Source organism: Schistocerca cancellata, chromosome 2 (assembly GCF_023864275.1).
Source record: "Schistocerca cancellata isolate TAMUIC-IGC-003103 chromosome 2, iqSchCanc2.1, whole genome shotgun sequence".
Classification (NCBI taxonomy): domain Eukaryota; kingdom Metazoa; phylum Arthropoda; class Insecta; order Orthoptera; family Acrididae; genus Schistocerca; species Schistocerca cancellata.
This window is the reverse complement of record NC_064627.1, coordinates 763,139,391-763,158,302: the sequence shown is the minus strand read 5'-3', so window position 1 is coordinate 763,158,302 and position 18,912 is coordinate 763,139,391. Positions and strand designations below refer to the sequence as shown.

Sequence of the window (18,912 nt, the reverse complement as noted above, 5' to 3'; positions counted from 1 at the left end):
GTTATTCGACGATTTTAAGTCACCTTCGAACTCCAACGCTGGACGAAGCTACTGCTAAAGAAAAATTGTAGCGACAGGCGTTGTGGATGAGAAAAGCTACTGTACAGGGGCTCAGATATTATGGTTGTACATAGGTAGATCTCAAAGACCCGCCAGGGGAGCCGAGAGCGCTAACGCGCTGCTTCCTGCACTCGGGTAGGAGCGCCGGCCCCGGATCGAATCAGCCCGGCGGATTAACGACGAGGGCCGGCATGCCGGCCAGCCTGGGTGTGGTTTTTAGGCGGTTTTCCACATTCCACTAGCTGAATACCGGGCTGGTCCCCAAGTCACACCTCAGTAACACGACTTGCAGACCTTTGAAACACATTCACACTATTCTACGATTTACACTAGCTGCAGACAGCTGGGGTACACTGATTCTGTCCCAGGGGTTATGGGGTGGCGGCAGGAAGGACATCCGGTCACTCATTCGACGTAGAGGACAAGTGTTTCCACGGTTTCAGAGCACACTTCAGCGCAGATTGTCCAACGTCGGGCCCCACAGTAGAGGACTCTAAGGTGTCCCCATACTGACCGAACTATCTATCGTTTGCGCCTTTCTCCCGCATTGTGCGCGGAGTTGACGTAGTTAAATGGGATTTGGCATGTTAGTTTGAAGGGGTGGCCGGATGCCCTTCCTGCCACCACCCCATACCCCCCCTCCCCCCCCCCCCAGGATTACCCCATCTGTCTGTGGCCAGTGTAAATCATGGAAAAGTGCGGATGTGTGTCAAATGTCTGTGAGTCGTGTAACTGAGGCGGGACGTGGGGACCAGCGCGGTATCCACCTAGGGGCATGTGGAAAACCCCATAAAAACCACACCCAGGCTGGTCAGCACACCGGCCCTCGTCGTTAATCCGGCGGGCGGATTCGATCCGGGGCCGGCGCGCCTACCCGAGTCCAGGAAGCAGCGCGTTAGCGCTCTCGGCTAATCTGGCGGGTCTGATACTGACCGAACGTCATGGACGATTACACTTAAAATGGGCATGGGGTCACCGGGAATGGAAGTCGATCAACTGAAACGTGTCGCCTGGTCGTATGAATCACATTCCTTGTTCCGCACCACCGGCCTGAGCGCAGCTTAGAATATCAGTTTTAAAAGTTCAGTAAGGGGTTAGCACTATGCGAACGTTCGATTCCACTTGAAATACAAATACGTACACAGTTTGTAAGAGATTAACATTTTATTTGTATTAAACACACTTTGCACAAAGTAAAACACTTCTACCACCAACAAAACATAAACCTTCACACACCAGTACTAAAGAAGTTCGTAATACAAAGACAATTCTGTAAATCAGAGACGAACTGCGGTTTTAGCGTTCGCATTCGACCTCTGTCGATTCAGCTTGTTGAGGACATCATGAAGTACATCGACTAGTCACCAACTTGATTTCAGTATTTTGGTAGCTAATGTGCAGTATTTGGTAGTTCTCATGTTTATACTTGCATATTACAACCGCCCACCCACCCAGTGCTACATCACATTAGGGCTCTCTCCAAAAAATGTAATTTTGGTGCATATATTTGCTGTGCTAAGCGGTCTGGAACTCTGGAACTACGATGTCGGTCTATGGTAATGTGCTGACAAGAATTTCAGTGGAAAAAATGGAGCTTTATCTTTAGTATGAGTCAACTTTTCACGTAAGAGGTGATTGGCACAATTGTAGGATTTGGGACTTAACCCTGCCGACCCTGCGCGCAATGCGGGATAAAGAAAGAAAGAAAAGAGATAGGTAAATCTCAAACAGTAGCGGATATCCTAGCCAGCAGTGACGTGCGCCAGTTACATCTCATCCCGGACCCCGCTGGTGGTCGAGATAATGAGACGCTGTAGCGTTCGTCAGGTGGCTTAGGGCCGTGTGGTGGCGCGTGCGGGCGGGGGGCGCGGACCGCAGGGGAGCCGGCGGGCAGGGACACACCTTGGCAGAGTTCCATGGGCCGCAGGCGCAGCTCGCGGCGCGCGTGGCACGCCTCGGCGCGCAGCGCGCACGTCGAGGGGTAGACGCGCAGGTCGGAGGCGCAGAGCGGGCCGTCGCGCGGCGCCGCGGCGCAGTCGAAGCGGCAGGCGCACACCGCGGGCCCGCCGCCCGCCGGCTGCTCGCACGTCGCGCCCAGCTCGCACGTCGTCTCCTCGCACGTCGCCTCCGGGTACGGCCACTCGCCCTCCTCCGAAGGCGACACCGTGCCCCCGGTCGTAGTAGCTGCACCACACATTCACACTAGCACATCCGCCACTTCGACTCTGCCCGGCGTTTACTCTAAAGAGGATCTCGTACTGACCATATTGCCCGATACTCAGTTGGTGTTGACTGTCTCACGTCGGTACTGACAGTTTGCTCATTATACTGATTAATACTGCAGGCCTTTAAAAATATTGACTATACTGCATACAAAGTGTGTGAGAAAAGTAATGAGACTGATTTTTTATCTACCAAAGATTTTAATTTTTCCAAAAGGTTCAAATGGCTCTAACCATTATGGGACTTAACATCTGAGTTCATCAGACCCCTACACTTAGAACTACTTAAACCTAGGTAACCTATGGACATCTCTTGTGTACATAGTTCTGCGTAGTCAGCGCGTACACAACTTTCCCACTAGAGCGCGCCCCGCTAAGCACAACAGCGCAGGCGCAGCGCTCGTCCATCTCCGCACTACGAGATGGCGCTGCCATAGAGACGGACCAAATTCTGCTTCCGCCGATCCGCGTATTAATATGAAACGCAGCCAATGAGATTGCTGCTAACGTAGAACCTTCTCTCCTCGTGGATCATACTCGCGCAGTGATCCATGAACGCGCGAGGTATTATAACGAGTGTACAGACCTCCGATTAGTCGTCTGCATTTGTCTGCACCAGTCTGTACCAGTCTGCATTAGTCTGTACCAGTCTGTACGAGTTCTGCATTTGTCTGTACCAGTCTATAGTCAAGTTTCAGTTTGCGCCTAATAAGATTACCATATTCCTGTACATAGCCATGAAGATAAATGTATAGACACTTTTGTCAAGTATCAGAGATATATGTGAGAATAAGATTAACGTACCAATACCAAAGGAACTACAGATTGTGCCGGCCGGAGTGGCCGTGCGGTTCTAGGTGCTTCAGTCTAGAACTGCACGACTGCTACAGTCGCAGGTTCGAATCCTGCCTCGGGCATGGATTTATGTGATGTATTTAGGTTAATTAGGTTTGACTAGTTCTACGTTCTAGGGGACTCATGACCTCAGATGTTAAGTCCCATAGTGCTCAGAGACATTTGAACCATTTGAACTACAGACTGTCCATTGTAAATAGCATCCAGAACCAAGTTAAGTAATTTTTATGCTTGTTATTATTTTAATAAATGTGTGTGAAAATTAATCAAGTTGTGCTTCAAGTTCGTCACCGTCAAGCTGCTACTCTAATTGTGAAAAGTGGCATTTCTATCGTCTGACCTAACGGCAGAAGATAAACACACAACGATAAGACCACGAGACATATTGCTGACACTCGCCTACTTCGATAGAGCGAAAAGTCAAATAATCTGATGGTGTGTGTACTGAAGGTCTTACAGTACGCACACCACAAAATCACACACATCCATGCCCGAGGCAGGATTCGAACCTGCGATCGTAGCAGCAGCACAGTTCCGGACTGAAGTACCTCGAACCACTTGGCCACAGCGGCCGGCTTTTTTTTTAAACAGCAATATTGCACCCTTCTTTCGGCAGCTGTACACTCCTGGACTCGTCGTTCCCAGTCTTGGGAACAGCGCTGAACCGCTTCAACTTGTAGGCCCTTTAACATGTTGGTCACATTCTTTTGAATAATCTCCAGAATCACAAAATGGCGTCCTTTTAAGGGAAGTAGGTCGTCAAACGGGCCGACCTGGAGCAGGAGAGGCACCATAGAACATTTTAATTGCCACTGTTCGCCGCGCGGGATTAGCCGAGCGGTCTAGGCGCTGCGTCGTGGACTGCGCGGCTGGTCCCGGCGGAGGTTCGAGTCCTCCCTCGGGCATGGATGTGTGTGTTTGTCCTTAGGATGATTTAGGTTAAGCAGTGTGTAAGGTTAGTGACTGATGACCTTAGCAGTTAAGTCCCCTAAGATTTCACACACATTTGAACATTTTTTGAATTTCCACTGTCCATACTTTTACAAATAAATTCATAAAACTTTGTCAGCATGACCAGGAAGGAAAATTTGGAAATTTGTGGTAAAGACTATGGGATCAAACTGCTGAGGTCATCGGTCCCTAGGCTTACACACTACTTAACCCTCCGTTACTCGCGCGAAAATTCGTGACATCGTCACTCGCGCGGATGACTGGTGTCATCCACAAAGCAAGCAGTCTATTTGTACACTTTGAACCGTCTTTATGACTGGTTTTATGATTTTTTATTCAATATAAATATAATACATTTAATATTTGTACGCAGTATAATATTTTCTAACGTTTGAAACAGTTTGACCATTCGAAGAACAACATCTTCAGCTGAATTACTGGCATCTTGTTGCTTACCGACGTACGGTTCTGAAGTCAAAGTGTAAGCTGTTTTTACATCAACCAAAGCAAACCATACTTTGCTGGTTTGTTAGGAATGTATTGCCTGAACGGGCAGCTTCCTCTAAATGTCAAAAGCTGTTCGTCAACAGTAAGATATTCACTAGGTGAAAAATACTTTTGGAAATTGTTCGTGAATAGTTCAAGTACCGCTCTGATAGCAGCCAACTTGCCAATCTCTCTGCAAGCACCTCTATCACGGATATTATCAAACCTCAGACATCTCAACAGAAACCTGAATCGGTTTTCAGTTGTGCATAAATAACATGATTCAAGTCAGTTTTTCTTTGAGTTATCCCACAATTTCGATATACTCTCCCTAGAACATCTCAAAGATCCACACAGATATAATCTACCAATGAAAGCTCTGATCTCTATCGCATCTGTTTCTTTAGCGTCCCTTTCCTTAGAGAAGTCACCACGAACTTAATTGATGTATATATTAGTGCATGTTGCGATAATGCTTATTATGTTTTCATCCAAGAACAAATTCAGAATTACTATTTCTGTCTTTTTTATAAGAGCTTGATTTTTTGGTCCAGGCAAATGCGTAATAATATTACAAGATCTGCTTCTAACACTGGTAGGATATTTATTTTCCTCAGTTTAGTTATTCCATCTTTTCCTAAAAAAATGCATCCTCTTGAGTTACTTCTCCATGTGATTCATATTCATCATTTTCTGACACTTCTTGTTCTGTTCCTGAATCATGACCGCTTTCATGAAAAGAATCCTCAGTCTCTGAGTCAGCGCTATCACTGTGAACATCTTCATCACTCAGCTCATTGAACCATTCCAGCCATACATTAGGATCTCTACTAAACTCTGTCCGAGGATTTTGGCCTTTGACATTTCTTCCACAATTTAAAAATAAAGAGAATACTAGATAATATGGAAGGTAACTGCGATCAGTTTCAATGAGTCTAAATTTACGCACATGAAAGATCAACTGAATCTAGGAAAGCAATAAAGTAATACACACTTACTTTGTTTCAGATTGTGGCAGCAGAGCTCGCACAGATGACAAGTGTCCTCCAGACTATAACAATGTTTCATAAACAATGTATCTTTCGTAACTGAAAGACAACAATGATTGGAGCTAACAGCCGGAGAGTTAACAGAAAGGGACTGAAAATGGTGAGAACTGAATCCAGCCCTGTCTGACAAAATTGAGCAGGAAAGTCACGCGGATGACGAGTGTCATCCGCGCGAGCAACGAAGGGTTAATCTAACCTAAACTAACTTACGCTAAGGACAACTCACACACCCATGCCTGGGAGAGAACTCGAACCTCCGACGGGGGGAGCCGCGCGAACCGTGACAAGGCGCCCCAAACCGCACGGCGACAGACCAGGAAGGATTCAGGAGTCACACTCATAGCAGTGGAAGTTCAAAAACATTACAAAGCAATTTTTTACATGTGAAATTTCATCATTTTTCTCTTTTTATTGGCTGCATTTGTTGCTATAGGTACACTTTTCTTCATAAGTAAGAGAGATTCTACGATGAATTTTGCACAGCATACAAACCATACTTACAGGTCTATGAAACTCTAGAATTTATTTAATTTATGAAAAAATGAATGAGCTGTTACATTTTAAACTACATATTTAGAAAAAAACTCAAATTTTATAGTCAATTATCTCAATTTTTAATAGATTTGGAAAATTCTAGAGTTTCATACACCTGTAAGTGTCGTTTGCGTGCTGTGCAAAATTCATCGAAGAATATCTCGTACTTATGAAGAAAAATGTACCTATAGCAACAAATGCAGCCAATAGTAAGCAAAAAAATGATGAAATTTCACAAGTGAAAAAATTATTTTGTTACGTTGCGTATTTCCGCTGTTATGAGTGTGAATCCTGAATCCTTCCTGGTCATGCTGACAAACTTCTATGAATTTATTTGCAAAATTATAGGCAGTGGAAGTTAAAATTTCCTGTGGTCCCTCTCCTGCTCCAAGTCGGTTTGTTTGACGTCCTACGCCCCGTAAGACATTTTTAAATTTCGGAGAAAGAAAAAAGTCACAAGGACTCAGATCAGGTGAATAGGGGGGACTGTAATGCTTTTTAAGGTAAAAAGACTCCGTGATGGTAGTAGCTGTGTGACATGCGTTATCATGATGCGGCATCCTCTTGCCTGCAATGTCCGGTCTCACTCAATTCACCCGTTTCCTGAGCCTTTCAAGGACATCTCTGTAAAACACTTGGTTGACGGTTTGTCCTGGAGAAACATTCTTTATGCACGATAACCCTATTGTAAAAAAGCATATCAGCCTTGTTTTGATCGCTAATCTGCTCAGTCGTGGAGATGTATCATTATGTCATTCCTCAGTTTTCCCGTTTGTCTCCGAATCATATTCGAACATCCAGGATTCATCACCTATAATCACACGACTGAACCATTCGTGGTCACTGGCAGTCCTCTCAAGAAGGTCCAACGCACTCGTTTCTTCTGTTGTCCTGCTGTCTGTTGTGACGTCTTTCAGCACCATTCTGGTATAAAACTTTTGCATGTGCAAATCTTCGGTCAAAGCTTCTATTACAATTAAACTGTTTAATTTCAACAGGTCACCCATCATCTTTATTGTTAAACGTCTGTCTGATTTCACAGGAGCATGCACACGTCGGTTTTTGAAGTTGAAGGTCTGCCTGAGCGAGGTTGATATTCAACGTGTTCTCGCCCTTCCAGATGTAATTTGTGCCAGCGAAAACTTGTTCTCTTGCTAAGGAATACTACCCATAGCCTTGTTTCAACTATTCAGAGGTCACACTCGCGAATTCCCCAAGCTTAACATAAAACTTTATTGCACAACGTTGCACTAAATTCGGCTGCACCTTAGTTATATGGAGCTGAAACTCAGACTAATAATCTGGAAGGGATGAACATGCTGATATATGCAAGGAGAACAACGCAGCGTTTCCAGATCGCTCACAGTGTTGTCAGTCTCATTCCTTTTCTCGCACACGTCTTGATCTCTTACAGTATTTTGGTATTGCGAAATACAGGACAGTTCCTGTGGTTCAAATGGTTCAAATGGCTCTGAGCACTATGCGACTCAACTTCTGAGGTCATCAGTCGCCTAGAACTTAGAACTAATTAAACCTAACTAGCCTAAGGACATCACACACATCCATGCCCGAGGCAGGATTCGAACCTGCGACCGTAGCAGTCGCTCGGCTCCAGGCTGTAGCGCCTAGAACCGCACGGCCACTCCGGCCGGCAGTTCCTGTGGAAATCGAACGAATTTCCGCAGGGAACTGAAACAAATAAATGACAGAAGATTGGAAAGAGGGGTGGAAGATGAAACCAACATGTGGTACTTCGAAGAAATGAAATTGCTGATTCATCAGGAAATCTCAGATATCTAGTTGTACGGGGTCTGTTAAAAAATTCCGGAACTTTATCCACAAAACTTTTCTGGTCTTACCTTTTACTTATAGAGCATGGTCTCCTCCGAAACACTCTCCTCCACAATTGATACACCGCACCTTACACCGTTTCCACTTCTGGATCGTTCGAATTGAAGTCTGCGAATTTTCTTTTGTCTATCGTTGCAAATTTTCATCCTTTCATCGGGGTTTTCAACTTTGGAAATAAAAAAATGTCTGCAGGAGCCAGGTCTGGAGAGAACCGAGGATGAGGCAGTACTGTGATTTCGTCTTTTGTGCGATAGTCACGCACCAACAGGGATGAAAGTGCGGGTGCGTTGTCGTGATGCAAGAGCCATGAATTATCTACCCCCATTTCAGGCCGTTTCCTCCTCACATTTTCTCCTAGGCGTCGCAAAACGCCCCTATAGTACCATCGATTAACAGTTTGTTCCTGTGCCACGAATCTATAATACAACAACAATATGTGACTAGGGCCTCCAGTCGGGTAGACCGTTCGCCAGGTGCAAGTCTTTCAATTTGACGCCACTCCGGCGACTTGCGCGTCGATGGGGATGAAATGATGATGATTAGGACAACACAACACCCAGTTCCTGAGCGGAGAAAATCTCCGTCCCAGTCGGGAATCGAACCCGGGCCCTTAGGATTGAGATCTGTCGCGCTGACCACTTTTTTTTATTTTATTTTTTTTTTAATTCTCATTTTGTTCGTTTCCGTTCGTTGTATGTGCTCGGGGCGGACGTCGTTTCAGTTTGTCTTTGATCGGTTAACTCAGTTTTTTTTATTACAGAGGGCAGCTAACCCTCTGACCGAACACGCTGATCTACCATGCCGGCTGCCACTCAGCTACCGGGGGCGGACACGAGTCTATACTGCATTAACCCTTCAAAGTGAAAGAAACCATGGCTTTGACATTTGACCTGACCTAATGAACCTTGGGCTCAACACCATAACCGTAGACCCACGTCTCATCACCAGTTATGATTCTCGTAAGGAACGTCGTGTTCTCATTTGTGCGATCCAAAAGCTCTTCACAGATTGCGAGGGGAAGGTCTTTTTAGTCTTGACTCATGAGCCTTGGGACGAACTTGGCATTGCATTCCAAGACGTTGTGTCAGCACTCCAAGGCATATTACAGTCTTCTGCAATGTCTCGGACAGTCAGTCTTGACATACATAATTTCGTTGAGGTAGTCGGTAGTCGGCGAAGGGCGTCCTGAACGAGGGTAATCTTCCATAATGCCATTTTTAAACTGTGTGAACTATTCGTAACACCGAGTACGGCTTCAGCACTCATCACCGCAGGCTTCATGCATCATTTGTTGTGTCTCTGTAAAAGTTTTCTTGAGTTTAACCCAAAATTTAATGCAGACGCGTTCCTCCTCTAACTCCGTCATCTCGAAATTCCCAGACTGTGCGGCACAACGTTCTACTCAATGCAGCACTGAACACTAACTGACAGACATACAAAAGTGAAACCTCCGGCGGTTACACATTAAACACAGGCGTGTGCATGGATACCAACCGTATTTCGCCCAAACGCACCACTGCACGAAATTACGAATGTTCCGGAATTTTTTGAACAGACTCTATGCAGATTCAACTGAAGAAAAAATGGGTCAAATGGCTCTGAGCACTATGGGACTCAACTGCTGTGGTCATACGTCCCCTAGAACTTAGAACTACTTAAACCTAACTAACCTAAGGACAACACACACATCCATGCCCGAGGCAGGATTCGAACCTGCGACCGTAGCGGTCGAGCGGTTCCAGACTGTAGCGCCTTTAACCGCTTGGCCACTCCGGCCGGCCAACTGAAGATCGCGGTGTTTTGACAGTAAGCCCAAATGTCTATTTTACTAGTTGCAATTCTCAGAACTGGCAAGCAAGATCGTGTCAGCTGTCCAATGAGTATCCTTCTTGCAACAGATGTCATAGCACAGACGTAAGATCATGCACGCTATAAAGCAGCATAATTGTTTTATTTCGTTTACAACAGTCGTTACAGAAGATAAATACATAGAAAACAGCATATGTACACGATAAATATTATAGTTCACTTGGTTAATTTCTGATCAGTCGTTGTTGTCAAAAACGAATCTGTGTTGCCACGAAAGTGCCTCAGATCTATCGAAATGTTTAAATAAAATTTCGCTGACTTGTGTCTGCTTAATTTCCACCTACGTTTTGCAAGGAAAGCAACTCAGTCATAATACAGATCCACGTCGTCGAATGCCGACGTGTTCGTTATGAAGACAGAGTTTTAGCTGACAGCTTCCGCACATAAATATTGACAATTACTTTGTTCCGATCTTGGCCTCTCACTTTCGCGCAGTATACTGAAACAATAGTATTCAGCCAATAATACAGAGCGTGAGACGGCTGCTTAAGACGTCTCTCACCCCCTGTAGCTGACGAATGTAGCGATATTGAGACACGTCGGATGGCCTCGGTTGGTACAGGCAGTTTTCTCGTCCCGTCCAACATGAACAACCTTAAACGGGGTAGGACGTCAAACCGGCCGACTTGGAGCAGCAGAGTCATCACAGGACATTTTAATTTCCAGTCTCTATACTTTTACAAATAAATTCATAAAACTTTGTCAGCATCACCAGGAAGGATTCAGGATTCACAATCATTGTAGTTGAAGTTCGAATGCGTAACAAAATAAATTTTTTTGCGTGTGAAAATTCATCATTTTTTCACTTACTATTGGCTGCATTGGTTGCTATAGGTACACTTTTCTTCATAAGTTAGAGATTCTTCGACGAATTTTGCACAACATACATACCGTACTTACAGGTGCATGAAACTCTAGAATTTACTTAATTTATGAAAAAACGAATGAGCTGTTGTATTTTAAACTTCATGTTTAGAAAAAACACCAATTTTGTAGTTAATTACCTCAATTTTTACCACAGGTTTTAATAGATTTGGAAAATTCTAGAGTTTCATACACCTTGAAGTATGGTTTGTATGCTGTGCAAAATTCATCGAAGAATCTCTCTTATTTATGAAGAAAAGTGTACCTATAGCAACAAATGCAGCCATTAGTAAGTGAAAAAATGATGAATTTTCACACGCAAAAAAATTTATTTTATTATGTTTTACAACTTCCACTGTTAAGAGTGTGAATTCTGAATCCTTATTGGTCATGCTGACAAAGTTTTATAAATTTTTTGTAAAAGTATAGACACTGAAAACTGAAATGTCCTGTGGTGTCTCTCCTGCTCCACGTCGGCCCGTTTGACGTCCTACCCCCCTTAAATAGCAGACAATATGGTGTTCACCGCGTCTACGTATTCGCCAACGAATGCTCGCGTAACACGTGGAGTTAAGGACCACAGAAGTGTTGCATCTAATTGTGTGCGAAGTAGTTTACATCTAGTGAGATGTTCAACGAAGGTAACGTTTGCACTTACTATTAAAAGCTAAGGTTGGCTGCGACTGGTAACAAATGAATATCTCTCCGTCTTCCGACTTATATCGAAACAACTACTATTATCCCCTGAACTGAGAGGCCCGTTGGGGTGGACTTTTAATACATGTTGGAGCACCTCTACTGTTCTTAATACATTTTTAATTAATTCATCCCCCTTCGTAGCCTTCAGTAAACAAGGTACTATACGCCGTGTTTTACATTGTTGTTTTTGTGGTCTTCAATCCAGAGACTGGTTTGATGCAGCTCTCCATGCTACTCTATCTTGTGCAAGCTTCTTCATCTCCCAGTACCTACTGCAACCTACATCCTTCTGAATCTGTTTAGTGTATTTATCTCTTGGTCTCCCTCTACGATTTTTACCCTCCCCTCCGCCCTCCAATACTAAACTGGTTATCCCTTGATGCCTCAGAATACGTCCTAACAACCGACCTCTACTTCTAGTCAAGTGTTTTACATTACGATACATAAACAGAAAATCTAGTATGACGAACGGACCCAGGATCTGGACTGAATGGGGTGAGGGATTGGGATGATGGAGGGGTTGGGTGGATTGTGTGTGTGTGGTGGAGGGGAGGGGGAGAGGAGGAAAGGGGTAAGTGAACAACTCATGTTAGTTTTGTGGATGAGGAAGGGTAGGAGAAAACTTAACACATTCTCGTGCACAGGAATACTCAAAACTATTGAAAACCTGTGTTTAGTAATGAGAGAACATACTAATGCTGCTTTTTGTAAGACAACTTCTAGTTACACTTTACCAGATGGTTTTAATTAAAGTGCAGCTACTCACAGGGGACCAGTGAGGGCTGTAGCGAAACTTGGTAGATATTCTAATGCGTTAATTGGGAATCGATTTACGCTGGAGAAAATTAATTCCAGTTTTGGCTACCAGGAAAAAATCTGGCGCTGTGAATGCAAGGAAGACTTATAAAAATGTTTCCATATGTAACTGATAAGAAACGGGACGTGTAAAGAATAGGTCAAACAAGTGAGAAAGGCGTAATATTGATTTTATTGTTAGCCGCCGCTTACACAGTTTGTTCAAAATGAGCACCGGAGATATCAACGACGCACTGCATCCGTAAAACGACGTGATCAACAGTTGCTCGCGGCAATTCTGGTAGAATCTGGGCAACTTGTTCCTGTCTACTGGTCTTCAGATCAGGTAAAGACGGAACCTGCTCCTAACAGAAGCGTTCTTTCAGATATCCTCAGAGCTGAAAGTCACATCGATTCAGATCAAGTGATCTTGCAGGCCATGTATCTGTGAAACCTCTGGATGTAACACGTTCAAGCTGATCTTTCATTGGAGAGGAACCACATATTGCATGAAAACAATGGCTGGCACACAGTTGGGCTGTTCCAAAACATGAATCACATGTTTTACAAGGACGCCCCGATAACGTGCAGACGTCGCCGAACAACTGACAGGCCCTCTCTTCACAGAGGAATGGACCGAGAATTAAGGTGCTTATGAATCCGCACCACGTGCTCACATTTGGCGAGTGCAATAGCTCTTCGTGCATAACACGCAGATTAACAGTACCCCAAATTCGGGAGTTCTGTGTATTTATTGCACCCGTAGTGCAAAACGTACCTCGTCACTCCATAGAATATCGCCCGGGCACATGCCATCAACTTCGAGCCGCGCCTGAAACCAAAGAGCAAATTCAGAACGTTGCTGCGGATCATGCGGTGTCAGTTGCTGCACCTTCTGAACCTTGTTCGGGTACCAGTGTAAAACAGACCCCAAAACGTCTTGTGCTGTTGACTATGGGATGAACAATTCTTGCGACACTGCAGGAGCAGTAACAGGACACAGGATAAGTTACAGCAACAGCCGCGACGTCAATAACTCCCACGGGGACAGGGAGCCTTTCTCTTCCAGGTGGCCGGCCGGAGTGGCCGTGCGGTTCTGGGCGCTACAGTCTGGCTGGAACCGAGCTACCAATACGGCCGCAGGTTCGAATCCTGCCTCGGGCATGGATGTGTGTGATGTCCTTAGGTTAGTTAGGTTTAATTAGTTCTAAGTTCTAGGTGACTGATGACCTCAGAAGTTAAGTCGCATAGTGCTCAGAGCCATTTGAAACATTTTCTTCCAGGTGCCACAACAAACTCACCTGTGTTTCCGAATATCGTTACCATCTTCTCTAAACCATTTAATGACATCAGGTCCCTCCTCAGACCTTTCAGTCGGCGATACTTTCCCAATGTAGCACTGTAATTGCGCTATCCACATAAAACAGTTTCGCTAACAGCGCCCGCTCTCTCTTCTCGATGGCTATACAGTTTACCAGCGTTATGACTTGTAAAATGACAGCGTGGATGACATACCGCCATACGAACAGCGTACAGCGCCAGATTTGCGCCAGGTGGCCAAAAGTGGAAGTAATTTTCTTCCAGCGTAAATCAGTTCGCCATTACTGCATTAGCGTATCTACCAGGTTTTGCTGCCATACGATAATTACAGCCGACACTGGACCTCTGTGGGCAGCCGTAAAACGACATCTAATATTCATGCTTGATAGTGTTACAATGCCTAAATTACAGTAGCAGAATAAAACTCTCTACAGCCATGAGCGCAGAATTACATCCTTTAAATACTCAATATTCCTTACTTGTTCTGGGAATCTTCAAACTCATAATGTATTGACACTTCTGCCTACGTGGCGGGGGATGATTTCTGTTTGCGAAGATATTTTTTTCACCCTTGCCTCTTGTTGGGCACGCTATAATCTACTACTATCTCTACCATTGCAATTAGATGCGAATGGAGGAATGGTAGAAAAGCTCTTATACTAATGGCACACGAAATATTAAGTCTTAGCATATTTTTGTCCTCCTCGAATTTTTTCTTCCTTTCATTAATGGTAGAGTTTTCTCTAGTCGTACGGTTCGGGTTCACAAGTTCCTACAGCATCAAACTCAGACTTGCCTCATTTCAAATTTATGTTTGTATTTGTGATACGGTTCATGCCCCTTTAGGAAGCGAATTATTCGTCGTTTGAATCTGATGTGATTCGCCTTCTTTGCAAGCAAATGATAAACCTTCTTGCAAGTGGGAAAAGTCTCAGATCTGCAGCCGTTTGTTGTTCGTCCACTTCTTCAGTTCGTTCTTGTTCCCAATTGTGCGTTCTCTCATCTCCTTTAGTTCGTAACAATGGCTACCGTTCTGACAATCTGCGGTGCTACAGAAATCGTCGTATTGTCTGTTTGAATAATTGTCCGGCTGCAAACAAACTAGTTTTCGGATCCAGGTCACGTGACATGGCGATACGATCCTGTACGGCTTGGTAAACAATTCTGTGCTCTCAGTTGCTAGTCGCATGGGCCCGTTTAGATTCTGCATGAAGTTGAGTGTGGCTCACACGAACCCGTCTATTCCACATTCGTATGACAGTACCCCACCAAAGAGAACAGCTGTATCGTAGTCTCAATAGGCCACCCTCCTGCTGCTGTCGAATTCCGACACTGTAGGTAGACCTTTCACCTTCTTACATGAGCAAAACACTACTAGATATCTAAATAGACGACAGAGGGATAGAGAAACAATTAAAATCGCTCGAAAGAGGAAAGGCCTCTGGACCTGATGGGATACCAGTTCGATTTTACACAGAGTACGCGAAGGAACTTGCCCCCCTTCTTGCAGCGGTGTACCGTAGGTCTCTAGAAGAGCGTAGCGTTACAAAGGATTGGAAAAGGGCACAGGTCATCCCCGTTTTTAAGAAGGGACGTCCAACAGATGTGCAGAACTATCTATAATATAAAAATGAATCGCAAAATGTGTTGGTAAGCGCATAACTCAACAACGCCTCGACCAATTTGGCCAAATCTTTTTTTAAAATGTTCGTTGAAGTTCAAGGATGGTTTTTACGGCGAGAAAAATTAGAATTATTGCTGGAAAAACCCTAAAAATAGCCCTTTTCTTTTTCCTATACAAATAATTTGTAACTAAAACGTAGTCAATTTGAGCTTTATTGCTATGGTATAAAGTTTATAATATAAAAATGAATCGCAAAATGTGTTGGTAAGCGCATAACTCAACAACGCCTCGACCAATTTGGCCAAATCTTTTTTTAAAATGTTCGTTGAAGTTCAAGGATGGTTTTTACGGCGAGAAAAATTAGAATTATTGCTGGAAAAACCCTAAAAATAGCCCTTTTCTTTTTCCTATACAAATGATTTGTAACTAAAACGTAGTCAATTTGAGCTTTATTGCTATGGTATAAAGTTCATATTAAATTACAAGCACTCACTGTTGTCTAAGCAATGTAGGTGTGTTCCTAACGTCAAAGATCATATCTATCAAAACAATGTGCGTGTGTGCGTTGGAGCACAGAATACATAGTTGGAGAAGTTTAATGTCGCGTTCCGAAACTCGCGTTTCTTTTGTATTAGTTTCGGCACGCGAGATAAAATGCATCAGTTTCCACGTCATTACATCAGTCAAACAAAAATCGCGTTACCAACAGTGTTTTATTATTTTTATATTCGTACGGCTTAAAAGGATTTGACTTCAAGTCATATAAAATTTAAAAAAAAAAAGTTGTCTGTGACCTAATCTACTGAGTTTGCTTTTGTCAACTGATACACGAAACAAATTCGTGTTTTGTGCAGAGTGTTTACTTAGTTAGTGTTTGTTTAGTTCGTGATTAGTGAAAAACTAATTTATATTTGATATGCCTCCTATAAGACGAAGCAATTTAGGTAGAAGAACCAGAAATGCTACAAACCAAGCTAATTACCGATCTAATCGTACGGCACAAGAACGTGACGACGGAAATGAACGTGAAAGAATTCGGATATCACAAACGCGTGAAGCGCGAGCGCGACATTCAACTAATAATCGCGCAAGTTTGAATCGAGCTGCTTTCAGTTACGATGTGTCAATTGACTACAGTAACTACCAATGTGTTGTTATTGGTTCTATGAACTCGGTTTGCTCACACTGTAAGGCATTAAAATACAAAAACGAAGCCAATGGATTGTGTTGCGCAAATGGTAAAGTGAAATTGATACCATTGGACCCACCACCAGAACCATTGTACTCATTGGTTTCAGGAATAGGAACAGATTCTATACACTTTTTGACACATATCCAACAATATAACAATTGCTTTCAAATGACTTCATTTGGGGCAACAAATGTAGTTCGGGAAAATTTTATGCCAACTTTCAAGGTATGTATTATAGCAGTTACTCATAATTATTTTAGCGAACAAAATTTTCTGTCACAAAAGTTAAGATGTGTCACTAATCTTCAATTTCTTAATCACTTATATATCACTTAGTCATCATATTATATGGTGATTCAGTTTCAGTGACACTTTTATTATATTTTATATTTGATAGATATTAGTTCAAACTAAATATATACTTTTTAAGATCAAATATTATTTAAGTTTGATCACTGACAATCCATTAATTTATACCACACCATAATATTTTATTTTATTTACAGATACAAGGGCAAATATATCACAGAGCAGGTTCACTGTTACCAGTGTCAGATAGCGACAACAAATTCCTGCAAATTTATTTTATGGGCAATTCACCACAAGAAATTGATCTGCGTTGTGCACATAACAATTTAGTAAAGAGGTCTATTGTAGAACAATTACAAACTTTATTTCATCAACACAATCAATTGATTATATTGTTTAAAACTGCCCTGGATCTGATGCCATCCGATAATCACAAAATTGTAATCAGAGCTGATAAAACACCTGCAGGTCAACATACAAGACGTTTTAATGCACCAACTATTGATGAAGTTGCTATCGTTGTAGTTGGAGAAAACTTGGAATCCCGTGATATTGTTTTACATCGTCGGAATGATCAATTACAACGTATAAAGGAAACACACCGCTCATATGATGCACTGCAATATCCCATTATATTTTGGCAAGGTGAAGATGGCTACGATTTCTCAATAAAAATGATAAATCCCATTACAGGTAACTAAAATATTAATTTAGCTATGGCGATAATATCTCAGTCATTATATTATGTATTTTAATTTTATATTTAAATGTTATTAAAAGAAAATCTATTTACAGGTTCTGAAACCAACAAAAAAGTCAGTTCAATGAACTATTATTCATACCGCCTAATGATTCGGGAAAATGAAGAAAATCACATATTGAAATGTCGGCGATTATATCACAAATATGTTGTTGACATGTATGTAAAAATTGAAACGGAGAGATTAACATTCATCAGGTTGAATCAAACCAAACTCCGATCTGAAGAGTATATTCACCTTCGAGATGCGATTAATACTGATGGAAATGCACAGAATGTCGGTCGGATGACTATTCTTCCAGCAACATACATCAGAAGCCCTCGGCATATGCACGAATATGCTCAAGATGCCATGTCGTATGTTCGTCATTATGGTACAACAGATTTGTTCATCACATTTACATGCAATCCGCAATGGATAGAAATCAAGCAGGAGTTATTCCCTGGGCAATCACCCATTGATCGTCATGATATTACAGCCAGAGTCTTTAGACAAAAGTTGAAATCTTTAATGGATTTCATCGTAAAACATAATGTGTTTGGTGAGACACGCTGCTGGATGTATTCTGTGGAGTGGCAGAAACGAGGATTGCCACATGCACACATTTTGATTTGGTTGGTTGAAAAGATAAGGCCAAATGAAGTTGATGCAGTGATATCAGCTGAAATCCCTAATGTACAAGTAGATCCTGGATTGCATGAGGTAGTTATCAAAAACATGATACATGGTCCCTGTGGAACTCTTAATCAAAATTCACCGTGTATGATGGATGGTAAATGTTCAAAACGATATCCACGGACATTAATATCGGAAACAATTACTGGTAATGACGGTTATCCATTGTATCGTCGCAGATCGACAGCAGACAATGGAAAATCAACAATTGTCAAATTAAATCAACAAGATATTGAAATAGATAATCGTTGGATTGTTCCATATTCACCCATTTTATCAAAGACATTCAAAGCACACATCAACGTTGAATCTTGCCATTCAGTGAAATCTATTAAATACATTTGCAAATATGTAACCAAAGGGAGTGATATGGCTGTGATTGGAATTGGTGCAGAGAATTCCAATGATGAAGTTACCCAATACCAAATGGGCCGCTATGTCAGTAGTAATGAAGCAGTTTGACGAATATTTTCTTTTCCTATTCATGAGAGACACCCTTCTGTTGTTCACTTAGCTGTGCATTTAGAAAATGGACAAAGAGTGTATTTTACAGCACAGAACGCAGTACAAAGAGCTGCTCAGCCACCATCTACTACATTAACCAGTTTTTTTGAGACATGCCAAAACGATCATTTCGCACAAACATTGCTATATTCTGAAATGCCAAAATATTATACCTGGAATCAATCCTCAAGGAGATTTATACGACGGAAACAAGGAAAACCAGTTCCAGGATATACAGATGTATATTCCACCGATGCGATTGGCCGGATTTATTCAGTACATCCAAGCAATG

At 42.7% G+C, this 18,912-nt stretch overlaps 1 protein-coding gene across 1 annotated transcript in view; it reads right to left on the bottom strand.

Annotated features, from left to right (window-relative positions):
* LOC126158346 (agrin-like) overlaps positions 1–18,912 on the bottom strand; it is a 566,092-nt gene that overhangs the window by 112,127 nt on the left and 435,053 nt on the right. The window contains exon 10 of the mRNA XM_049916436.1: positions 1,963–2,244. Within this exon, the coding sequence (XP_049772393.1) occupies positions 1,963–2,244 (282 nt within the window). The remainder of the gene's footprint in view (positions 1–1,962; positions 2,245–18,912) is intronic.